Genomic DNA, 13,344 nt, shown 5'->3' on the forward strand with positions numbered 1-13,344 from the left:
ATTTAGATCCATCATGTAGGCGTCCAAGGTGACACCAGGATTGCTCTTCTCAAAAGCATTCATTTATTTATTTCATTGGTGTTTTACGCCGTACTGAAGAATATTTCACTTATACGACAGCAAGTATGATTTGAGGAAACCAGGCACAGCCTACAGGCTACTGCCAGACCTTCCCATGTACGGCCGGAGAGGAAGCCAGCATGCCACAGAAGCCACATTGAGAGGCTCCTGTGTCATTGCGCCGCGCTGACACGCTAACCCCCACGGAGGCCTCCATATCTCGAAAGTATATCAGAAGCAAATGCGCCAGATCAAATGTACAATCAGTGTTTTCAACGCACGGCAGTCGCTGTTGAAAGGGTGTCACAAAGGCACATGCATAAGGTGAAACACCAGGATCGGTATTTGGAACAGTTTGTATTACCTAGTCAGCATAATATGTAAATTTAACCACGTACCCACTTGGTGAAATTATGATTCACTGTACGTAAATTGTTCGAAATTCTAAAAAGAATGGACAATTTCTGAAGAGGAGTGGAAACAGACGGAAACAGTCAAAGCCATTTTGTTCTCACGCGTTTGGTTACAACTTTTAATCGTGAATTCTTACGAGGCCGTGAGTGAGTGAGTGCTTGGGGCTTAACGTCGTACAATGAGGCCATGAGATACGCCATGTTAGAGAAACAGGGTTAGGGTGATGTCAGCGGAAACAGAAAATCGGGGTTACAGAAATAATTAGAGCCGGATTGGTTATAACTGATGGTGGCGCCTCGATTTTCTCAATGTGTGCTAGTTTGCTCACTCTGAACTGTGGTCTCTTGTTTAAGCAACATCACAAATATAAGAAAGGTATGCTTTTTAAACTTGATGAAGGATACCTGACGTCACCCATCAATGACTTATAGCACAAATGACGTAGTACTTTCAAACGCGCATGACGTCATTCCAGCGTAACCGGCCTTATTCGACATCATATCAGCCTGATTTATTGTCACATAAGGAATATTACTATGTCACATCACGAAAATTTTACGGAAACTGCCAAAGATTTTGTTTTTTACGACTCATCACTTAGGGTTAAACAGCGTTATTCAGCGTAAATTTTTTGTAACCGTGGTTCTAGCTATATTCCACAGGATATCCTTTATAACAGTTTAATATTTCAACCTGACTTCTCTTAGGACTGAAGTGGCACTGTAAACATGCATATATCCATTTCATCTGGTGTTCTTAACTTTCAGCATTCCTGTCTGTAAAGTTTCAGGATCAAAAGAAAATGAACCTATATATACTCACGTAGGTGGAATATCACCCTTACCACCCCCACCCCACCCCACCACCCTCCACTCCCACACGTCAAGAACTGGATGTCCTAGGAAAAATTTGCATGGATTTCAATCGTGTTTCTTCTGCCAGTACCGCTGACAGAGGACAGGTTATCGGTGAGAATAAGGCCAGACCATAGCAAGCTGTCTCTCAGGAACTCGCCGGAAGGGACGAATTAGTTACGACTGGCTGATGGCTACCCACGTGCGACGAAAACGGAGGCTGAATTGCTCCCGGGTCTCTTGACGACAGAGAAAGGCCAATTCGGGGGGAGAGCCTAATACTGGTCTAATTGACCAACAGGGCTAACCTAATTTCCGATGTGGATATATATATATATACCTACCGTTAACACGTAACATGAACAATTTCCTCAGGTTTTCTTTGGAGCTAATCTGACATTCGTAGACGCCGCTATCGGCTGGCTGGACATTGCCGATGTAAATCGTCCACAGTTGGCCCCTGTGTTGCACACGAATGCGGTGCTTTTCCGTATATGGCATCGTCCCTATGGACAAGGGATTAGGCTCTGACGCTCTTCTCCACACCACCTGATGGGAAGAAATAAAAAACATCTCTTTTATGTTGATCAATACAATAGCCATTAGTGGTGTGCGCTTGAGGACTGCAAATCATGAAAACAGATATTTGCTATTCCTGTAAGTTCTTTTTTGGTGTTCTCTTGAAAACGCCAAAACCAAATGGGACAGTTTTACATGACTACATCTGATACAGTGGTTTAGACATTTCTCTTTTCAATTTGACCTCGAACGAGAGGACACGTACCCGGCGACCGTTTGTGCTGCATTAATTGATAGGGTTTTCTTTTGATTGTTGTTTAACGCCACACTAAAGATATTACAAAGGCGGCTTTCATATTGTGTGCAGAAGAAACCAGAATGGTGCACGTTCTACAAGTAAACTTTTTCCTTGCGTGGCAAGTCATATTAATGGACGACAAGTGGTCTCCAGCGATCTTCATGTAAGAATACACGAAACAACACCGTCCCCGGCTTGTTGTCACTGGTGCCCCGATGACAAAGAAAGCTAGGGAATCTTGAAAATTCGATGTCCGAGAGTAGTACTGAATCCACACCTTGTGTGCTCTAACCGTTGACAGGCGAGCACTTCAAACGGCCGGCCACCATCTGCTATATACTCATTAACTGATGGATTTATGTTCTTTATGTTAGCCACGCCGACGTATTCCTACAACTTAAGATGTGTGTATGTATGTTTAGGGGTTTACGTCGTACCTAACAATTTATATATGACGGCGAGGAATCATTAGGTGCGTGCATATATTCTGTGTCTTCTTGTGGCAGAACAAGTTCATGCCAAATCAGGCAGCAACAAGCACCAGTTGTATACTCTTCGGTATGACCCGGCCCGGGTTTGATCCCAGGTCTCCCGACTTCAAGGCGAACGATCTAACCAATATGCCGCCGAAGCGGCCTACAAATTAAGAACACCTATGCTGTAGAGCATCACCTAGAAAACAGATGCCCCATACATTTTCTGCCATGCAATACCACATCCATGTAATACCTATACCTACAGTTTCGTTCATGTTGTATATTATACGATGTGCATGTATGGGTCATAGATCATTACATCCGGCCGAGTGACGACAAAAGCGAAATAAGAGATCTGATATCGCTGGTGGATAGTTTTTATCTATGTGACATAAATCCCAATATTTCACATTTCTATAAATAATTAACAAATGCTCCGTAGACAACAGATCCTGCTTAGTACCTATGCAGAGATGGCTTTGTCTTCATGGAAGGAATGATACGGGTTTTACGTTACATCTTCAGTGGTTAAAAAGAGTATTCGTAGCCAAGGTTTGCAGAATGAAAAATACTGTTTCAGTGGATAGTTGTGGAATACAGCGATATTGTTTAATCGGATCGGTAAATTATTTAACTGTTGAAGAGCTAACGAAATGGTCCACAAGGCAGGCCAAATTTCAAAGCAAGACTTTCTTTCGTATATACTGAGAATATCCAAATTCGGTTATAGTCGTTAAGTAACTCTGTTCAAGTCGGAATGCGAAGCTATCTAACTGCAAAAGTGATAAATATGATGTATTAGTTAATCATTCCGTCGACGGAGGGTATATATTCGTATATACTGTAACAACTAATCTTCTGTAGAATGATTCACATTAATGTTAAAACACCCAAGCCATTTGGGAGGTTCTAAGCTGGAGCTTTCCAAACTCAGTACGCGTTGAATAAAGTTGCTCAAATATCAAAGTTGATGGACCGAATCTGACCAGTGGTCAAGAAGGCAATTTATCTGCAGGTTAAAATAACAGTTAAGGTTATTATGAGCATAAGCGGGCCTTGAAATGAACTGCCAGAATTGACTGATGGGACTGTATGGTTTGTGAGGCATACGATACACCCTGGCCTGGAGTTTGACCGCACTGTTTATGCTAGGTGGCGGAACTATCACGCAATGGTCACAGCAGGCTGAGATTACCCCTCAGAATGAACCCTGAGCCCTTTGAAGAGACCCAATGCTTGTGAAATTCGATATACATCTACTTGACCAGTAGATGTCCGTGAAGACAGCCATTGACCGGTAAACAGCATTTTACAATGTGCACCTACACAACAGCATTCCAGGTACTGGTTTGGGGTATTTCTTGGGCAACCATTTCAGCGTATCGTCTGCGGGCTAATCGCGCCTTAGCCCGGAGGAATGCCACTTACGACCTTTTGAGCAGCAAATCGTCTGTCTTCTCTTGCTAACAGTCTATTATCGGTTAATGCATGCTCATCGCTCCTTGAGAATGCCAAATCGGAGTTTCCTCTCCAGCGCCATCGTATTTGGCAATGTGCAGCTTCCTTTTGAAGTCCATGACAAAATTGAATTACCAATTTTCTGTCAATTCAAGCCTGAAATTTGCAAATATAATCTCATAACTGTTTTCCAGAAGGCTAAACGCCTGGTAACGGGTTGATGTTATTGGGTTGGGAGTTCTTGTTTTCCACCCAAGTGTGTATTTAAAGCTATGCCCAATATGAAGCGTAGTCGAGTACCTAGTATAGAACCATTTCCGAGAGCATGTAGTTTGATGTGCCTTTCCTCCTTTATCAAATACGAAAATAAACGTTAAAATTAGAAGAAAAAAAATTTCGGCTATAAAAGCACACAGTTGTTGTTTAAACAGACAGTGAATAATCTAGGAAAAAAAACCGTTAACGAAGAGAAAACCGCATGGTGAAAAGTTTGACCAAGGCTGGTGGCTGTTTTACTTCTTCCGTACAATGTTTTTTCATCACAACACGTCTGTTGTACCCATCTTCTCTATTTTGTCAAGAAAGCTAACAGCACAATAGATAAAGGAAAGTGGTTTTACGATGTTGGTACTTCGACTTCAATACGACCACCTTGAGGTTCTTCGGTTGCACGCTATTCATTTGGGTACATTTTGGTTGTTCTATGAATATTCTGGGTGTTGATAGATTTAACTTTTCCTGTCGTAAAAGTAACTACGCAAGTATTCAGAACATTATTTCATTGGTTCGCGTTTGTTTGCCGTGTGCCTGACAAGTACATTTTATTGGTGGCCGGCTTCTTGACCTTCTTGAGCGAGCAGAAACAAGCTCCAGATTCCACGAGACCATAACCCGGACAAACAGCGTACGTAACAGTCATTGGCGGTGGAAAGTCATCAAGAGAGCTGTAATTAACAAGAGCTATGGAGAATCGCTGTTTACCTCGCTTTATCTGATACCACGTGACTGTTAAACCCGTGACCTTCCTGCTCCGCAGTATACACGCGTGCCGTGCCCCTTACATATTAATGGTCCTCGAAGAGGTTTTCCCTTGCCTTCGCCCGGCACCACTTGCAGAATAAGCATATGTAGCTGCAGGGTGACCGATCCATGAAGGCTCCAGGCCCTTCATCCCACCTGATAGCACAGTTCATCCTTTTATCTGGAGTCATCTTAACCAGTTTCGTGTTACAAATCCACTCGGCACAGGCGGAGCCTGTCTGCAATCAAACAGATAGAGTTGGCACGAGCAGCCACAGCGGGTCTCGTTGTCAAAAGATTGCCGTTTATGCCCTTTCGATCGAATGGCCAAATTTCATCTCTTCTCTCCTCTGCAACTGATAAAAGTGGACATCCTTTGATATAGCTGTCCTCTTATCGGCCGGTTCCCTCTCCCGTAGTTCATGGCCAGCGTTAAATGGAGGGTAATTTCTGGCCTTCGTTAGTTGCGTCGTTGTCAGGCCTGCATGATGTAACGTTAAGGAGTCGGAAGAGGCCGTAAATGAAGATATAGGAAGAATTTATCAGTTTTTATCGCCTTTCGTCTCCCGCTGCCTAAATCGTCTCTTGACCCAGGGCATCAAATTAAGTTTCTTCAATATATACGTCCTAACTTCTAAATTCTTCGAGGTTTCTTTTAAGGAGAACAGCTGCGTCGTGGACAAAAAAACGTCTCTCTGGATGCTAAAACCCTTCTGTTGAATCGATTTGCCACTTGGGAGTTGTCGATAAAATATTACGTCTGTAAAAGAGGCACTCGTAGAAAAAAAGTATAGTATCAAGAATGAAGCTGTGTCTCGCTACCTTCGCCCTTCAATCCAATTTCCTGGCACCCCGGTTGATTTCCCGCCTGCCAAATGATGCCATTACATGGGATGACGAGGGTACAGGACGCAACACGGAATCCACTTGCACGGCAGTCGTAAAAAACAAACAATGTCAGTCAATTATTTGTGTAAGTCTATCAAAAAGGAAGGAAAAACGCACAGGGTAAAGAAAGCATTACCCTAAAACTGACATCACTGAGATGGGGACAGCTGAAAGTCATTCCCAAATGAAAACAAGTCTTGAGAAGCTGCCACAATAAAACTCTGATTCGATCCGATATGGTACGATCCGATAATTTCGTCGGCAAAAACAGTCCAGATAAAGAAGCAACTCAAATCGAGATTATGCATTTAGGCTTCGTCGTAGTGGCCTTTCATAAAATGGGGTTAAAATAAGTTAATTTCATTCGATTTAAAAGTTTAAACTATAAAGAAAGTGGGAAAACAATTTGTGCCCAGCAATCGGTATCTTTTTAACGCAAGAAAACGATTTGGAATTGAATTTGATCAAATCAGTGACAACAGTGCTATACATGGCATTGGGGATCTGATTTTAATGAAGTTAGTCTTCGGCAACCCAAGTTTAGCTATTTGTGTTAATAAAAACTATAAATGGCAGTCAAACGAAATGTTCAGTATTTTTTAGATCGCTATACCGTAATACTTTATACTGGAACGGTTAGCCAGCGAATAGTAAGATCATGGTTAACAACCCAGTTCATGCCGATTCGCCTTCGGCCGTTTGTTGGCTACCGTACAGGGCAAAGTGGGTAATCTTCCATAAATATTGCAACTGAAGTCAAATATCTTTAGCACGGTCAAAAACCCCAGTCAAATTTCAAAGGAAATCTGCTTTGTCCTCAATCTTTGACTCATTCTTGAAGAATTCTAGCCGAATCATTACATATAATCTTATAATTTACTAAAGGTGATGAAAACAGAGCATTTGACTAAGTCTAGATCAATGACGTTTAATAAAATGTAATTCTAGACCAGTGATGTATAATATAATGTAATTCGAGACCAGCAGCGTTTAATAATTTTTAATTATTATCACTCATTTTTTGCCTACACTAATTTACCCATAAGCTGCTAGAAATTAAGTATTCGTACGACCATTTGCCAACTATCATACGTTCGTCGCTGGTCTGGTTTTGCTCTCCCGCTGTAGTCTTTTTTACCTTTAATCAAGAACTTAGCCCAGAGAAACACGATAATCCTACAGAGGAGTTTGGTACAAGAGCTTTCTGGCATCAGGCGGAACATCTGTGGGAAGATGTCAGTATTTTGGAAAATAGAGCGAGTGTTATTAGGAGACGATTTCCACGTCTGAGCCAGTAAAGTATTTGTTTCTCTCGATACAATCCAATTCTGACACCATTGCCGTATTTGGGCTGACACCAGGATACAATGTAATCCAATGTGCCAACTTTGCTGGACCATTCACTGTACTCTGGACTCTTGGATGATTGAGACGTTTACTGCTTAATACTGGTGTCGTTCCTTTGTCTACTCTGTTGACAGATTACATCTCTGAGTCAGACTTAGAGTTGCACGCCTCACTACATGTACACATTCAGCGAACTTTTTGTGTACATACATGTGAAGTTTTTTTACTCAACCATGTCGCAGTGTTACACGTTTGTGCCAGACCTTTTAGCCTTGGTCTGGCGATTCTCTAACATGCCTTTATATTGTGGATTTTGTAATTTTCGTCTATTATTGCGCCCTTTGCAACTTTCCTCCAAGTGTTGCTCTCGCGTAAGTGCATAGGCTTTCATCGTTGAGGTAGCGGGTTCGAATCCGCTTGGCACTGGTCCTATTGCGACTTTAAGTCAGGAGGTTTTCCCCTCTTAAAAGTGCTTTGCTGGGATTTCCACCACCCATGCAGAAGACCCATCGTTGCCGTGTAAGTGAAGTATATTCTTAAGTATACGACGTTAATCCGCGCTAAAATGAAACAAATAAATAAAAAGACCTCATTAAACACCAATCAAATAAGGATTGTCTTGCAACCTGTGGACTTCTCATACATGTTATGTCATAACTCATCGCTTACAATGCAATAAAAATTTTCGTTCTTGGCAACATTTTTGTGATTATATCATTGTGGTTGGATTTGTATCGTTCAGCCTCTCATTGTTGGGACAAAGTTGCACCTTAATTCTATAAATTGGACGTTGAATCTTTAATTTACCGTTTGGTTTTTTAGGCTACACCTTTGTGTGGAACACTATATCCGCTTTGGAAGAATTACTTGTATTGAAGGATAGATGCAGAGGAACCTGTTTTAGCGTGTCAACAACCACTCGCTGCTAAAGGCCCCCTCGTAGAGTAATGAATGTATCTGTTGGATGCATAGATCAGGGGAGTATGTTTTATGGAGAATTCGGCACCCCGCCAGCTTCCTCCGTCGTAAACATGCCAGGCTACAGAGGTGAAAATAACTTCTTTTCCGCACGCGGCTTTCGGTTGAGAAGAGAGTGAAGGAGGGGCGAAGACCAATTACAGATGAAACAACCATAGCCTGTGAGAATGACCTATGAACTGGCCTCACAAACAGAAGACGCTCATTTTATAAAGCTTCAAGAGTTGATGTGAGGGAAATTAGTTTCCACCTGTCGAAATATGGTCAATGTTTATTGAATGTAATTGGAATTGATTGGCTACCTCTGTGTTATAGACAGAAGGGAATGACAGCCACGTTGAGTCTCCCGCCAGACAGCTTGGTCGATACCACATCGGCCTCAGCCACCACGGCGGTGATATAACTATAGTTCATACACAGGCCCGCTTCGCTCTGATGTAACAGTATTTCACCTGTTTGTGCCAGGCGTGGGCTCGAAGACCCTCGCGGATGCCGAGGTAATATGATGTAAATCCTGCGCGCATGACAAGCTCTAGGGGTCAACGACTTTCCTTGATTTCTTTGATCTTACTTCATCTGGCCACTTTAATGAGCAATCACATCGGTTTTAGTTCCAGATGGTCTTGAGGATTTCACCTGTCAACTTCTCTATCCGAACCCATAGATATTTACATATTTAAACGAATGAACATATGCGGATGAACGACTGGTTTAAATGAAATAAATTTTACACCTGCTAGACTGTGATATCATTCCACCACCTATGCCGTCTCTCGTCCAAACGATGAGAAACCACTTTAGCAGAGAGCCTCGTCTGTACGTTTACCAACGTTAGCCTAACAGTTACATATTGTCAACAAAAATGTGTTGACGAACAATTATGATTACTGACAAATGCCAGACTAGGTGAAACAAAATCTTATTATTCAACTTCTGTAAATATATATACCCGTGATGCTTGAAGAAAGATAAATAAAAAAATGATTTGCAAAATAAAGAAAGGAAATGGAAAGGTCAGAAAGATGAGAAACTGTTCACAACTTACGTAAAAACAGTGATCTCTGCGTAAACCCTCTGTCTGCATGAATTAATGTGGTGCATGTTCTCTTAAGACAATGACGTCACCACGCATTCTCATGACGTTTTATGCAAATCTTCACTTAAACGTGTAGCTAGAAAATCTCTCTAGCAACAGAATCACATGATGCTGTAACGTACAGCTACTAATCTCAAATACGGTTAATAAATCGGCAGTGGGAACATTCTTTGTACAGCTATACTGATGGACAGATCAGAATTTACTGTGTCTAACCATGTTTTTGCCCTTGCTTTGTTTTCTTTCCACTGAACTATATACGAAATAGATACAACCCCCTGATGACATTTCAAATTCCCAAGGGACCCGACGATTAGGTCACTGCCTTTCTAAAAAGAAGTCATTATTTTTTTTTTGTAAATCAGTTTTGTAGATAGTCGTCAAGTATCGTAGGTACATGTATGTTACTTGAAAAAGTAAGTAAAACTTGGTTTCATTTAATCTGGCATTTGTCCGTGATTTTGGGTTGTTCGTCAGTGGAGAACAGCTGCGATATGGTTTATATGCTATAAAACATTCATTTATTTTATGTAGGAAAGCTGTATCCTTTATTGAAGAAAAACGTACTTATGTCCTTAATTTGGCGGACATAGTCAGAAATTATTTTAAAGGCAACTAAATACATAACTTGAATTAAGCTTCTGTACATGTATTCATGTTATATGTCGTAGGATCAACCATTTCTTTGAATATTTATCTACTTAATATCTCATTGGTGTTTAACGCTGTACTGGGTTTCCAGGTGGAGGATACCTGATTGGCCCGAGTAAACCATGCTGACAAACTTTATGATTTAAAATCGTTGCGGAATCAGCGATAGCAGGATTTAATCCTGCAAGAGGGATGGGCTGGCCGCAAGAGCAACGCTTTAGGCATATGGGCAGCGAGGGTTCGGCGTATGATCAAATTTAACCACCCACTAACGATTCTGGAAAACCACACATAGATTCTGGAAAAGATCACCTGTCTATTTCGGCATATCCGTCTGAAGTATCATACACATCATAAGCCAAATAAACATCTGGGAAAACAAGATGCCACATATCTCCGCTTTGACGTTCTACAGAAGCATTTTCTGCTAAATCTCAGCTTCTACAGCACACCAGATATCTTTATGAGGAAATTAACCACATTAAATTACAGGCCCTTATGGCTGGCGTTTTATAGCGGCATGTTTTGTTCCGTGCTGCAGCTGTATGAAATTGCAAGCCCGGAATCGCAGGCGTCTGTATAACTTGTAAGATCTGCTTGTTTGAAGACGCGCTGTCTTTCTAGGTTCTAGGTTAGTTCACATTTCCAAAAGAGAAGATCAAATGATGCCTGGAAAACAAACATTGGTTAGAATAACGGAAGTTACAGGGAAAAACACTCACAGTTCTCCCGCCGAGATTCTGTATTTTACATTCGATCTTGGCCACGTCCCCCGCTGCCACTGTCAGGTTCGTGGGCGTGGGTAGAATCCGCGGGGAGGATACGTCATCACTTAACACCCGGGCTGTAACAAAGAAAGATAAATGTCAGGATTGTATCTGAAATAAATCTCAGGGTTGTATCCGAGATAAATTTGAAAACTGTACCTGAGATAAATGCCGAGATTGTATGAGATAAATGTCAATTGTTTCTGAGATAAGTGTGAGTGTTGTATGAGATAAATGTCAGGATTGTGTCTGATATAAATGTGATGGTTATACAAGATAAATGTCAGGATTGTGTCTGAGATAAACGTGAAGGTTGTGTAACATAATGTCAGGATTTGTCTCAGATAAGCGTGGGGGTCGTATAAGATAAATGTGAGGATTGCATAAAATAAATGTCAGAATTGTGACTGAGATAAACGTGAAGGTTGTAAAAGACAATGTCAGGATTGTGTCTGAGATAAACGTGAGGGTTTCATAAGATAAATGTCAGGATTGTGTCTGATATAAATGTGAGGATTATATAAGTTAAATGTCAGGATTGTGTCGATATAAATTTGATAGTTATATAAGATAAATGTCTGAGATAAGTGTGAAGGTCGTATATTAGATAAATTTCAGGATGATGTCTCAGATAAATGTCGGCATTGTGTGAGAAAAATGTTTTTTAAAATGAATGTCTGAATTGCATATGGTATAATTTGTGATTGCATCTCAGATCAACGTCAGAATTGTACTGAAACAATGTGAGAATGTATGTGAGGTAAGGTGAGAATGCACGTGGGTTAATGTGAGAATTGTGCCTGAGACATGTGAGAATTGTGTCTGAGACATGTGAGAATTGTGTCTGAGACATGTGAGAATTGTGTCTCAATTTAGTGAGCGAATGATGATTTCTTATTAATTTTAAGACGCAAAGTACAACACTTGACGCAGACATCGTATCGTCATGAAATATTCTTTAATACGATGTTAAACTGCAATTAAATAATGAAATAAGTATATGCACAAATCACACAAATGCACAAAAGCCCATTTGTGAAATCTAGTATTGTTATAATATAGTAATGCGATATATCTGTGTATTATTTTTAAACCATACTGAACAATCAACAAGAGCTGCCTACCAGCTGTATTCATTATTTCAATGGCGTTGTAACAGTTTTCTAATTTGCAAAGATCATCGTTGGGAACAACAACAGATTAGAAACACATAAAAATACTTGAACTATACTAAGTAATCTTACTTCTATGCAAACTTATAAAAACCTTTTGACATATTAATTTAAAGTACATGTGGTCCTCACAGGCTCAGTTGACGATCGGTCTCCGGCCACTGAGGTTACAGGTTCGAATCCATTTCGCGCTATTTGTTTTCGGTACATGAAAAGGGCGGTTGTCAGGTATGTGCCTATGGGCGGTGGTCTTTCCCTAGGCAGTTTTCGCTCAGTTATCTGTAACCTGACTAACCCGCGGGATTTATATGAAAAATTCTCGAGTACAGAGTTAAGCACCATCGAAGGAAATAAATAAATAAATCAACCAATCATAAAAGTAACTGTAACAAAACACTGTTCGCTTCAATTTGGATCTGAATGTCTGCAAGATCACATAGATGTGAGAAACCAAGTAAGTAGTTCTGGAGAAGACTGTCCAGAACTATCTACTCTACGCCCCCGTTCGGAGGTATTTTACAGCCGTCACCGGTTTATTATGGTTTATGTCGGAACGTATCAAAAGGACGTCATAATACTATTCTAAACAATTATCTGTATAAACATTTCAAAAGAGTGGGGTTCCCCCGGGCTCTGCCCGGTTTCCCCCCACCATAATGCTGGCCGCCGTCGTATAAGTGAAATATTCTTGAGTACGGCGTAAAACACCAATCAAAGAAAGAAAGAAAGATTTCAACAGAGAAAGTAGATGCTGACCGACAACGGTTGGACTCAACGTGTTGTTCTCATAAATGATTCAGACGAAATGTGCTAGCATCACGATCACCAGTGCTGAGTTTCGGACGTAACTTTGGTAGGTTTTTGGTAGTGATAAATGGGTTCAGCGAGAAGAACCAGCTGTAGGTTGACCACTCTTTTATGGCGAGTCCTTTTGCCCACACAGCAGTGCAGCTGACGGGATCTTCTTGTCTTTAGTATTTTACCACAGAACGTTTATCACCAGGACATTCCTTAGTGTCCCACTGCAGTGATTAACACAAGGCGTGTAGGACAACAGCTACATCTCTTCGACACTGATATCGGTAGTTATTGGTATCTAGGCTACAAGAAGAAAATTCTACGAAGGACACGTGTAGGAGAGGCGTGTAGGATTGGTATTTAACACCGTACTCAAAAATATTTCACACATACGACCGCTGCCAGCATTGTAATGGGGGAGGGGGGGGGGGGGGCAGGCAGAGCGCGGAGAAAGCCCCCAACCATCCGCACGTTGCTGCAGACGTTCCCACATACGACCGAAAAGGAAGTAAGCATAAGCAGGACTTGAGCTCACAGCGAACGTATCG

At 41.2% G+C, this 13,344-nt stretch overlaps 1 protein-coding gene across 2 annotated transcripts in view; it reads right to left on the minus strand.

Moving 5' to 3' along the window:
• LOC135472890 (zwei Ig domain protein zig-8-like) overlaps window positions 1-13,344 on the minus strand; it is a 45,181-nt gene that overhangs the window by 14,874 nt on the left and 16,963 nt on the right. For both annotated transcript variants that reach the window (XM_064752607.1, XM_064752606.1), the window contains exons 2-3: window positions 10,782-10,903; window positions 1,673-1,877 (exon numbers count right to left, since the gene is read on the minus strand). In XM_064752607.1, the coding sequence (XP_064608677.1) occupies window positions 1,673-1,877; window positions 10,782-10,903 (327 nt within the window). The remainder of the gene's footprint in view (window positions 1-1,672; window positions 1,878-10,781; window positions 10,904-13,344) is intronic.

Source organism: Liolophura sinensis, chromosome 8, assembly GCF_032854445.1.
Source record: "Liolophura sinensis isolate JHLJ2023 chromosome 8, CUHK_Ljap_v2, whole genome shotgun sequence".
Taxonomy (NCBI): domain Eukaryota; kingdom Metazoa; phylum Mollusca; class Polyplacophora; order Chitonida; family Chitonidae; genus Liolophura; species Liolophura sinensis.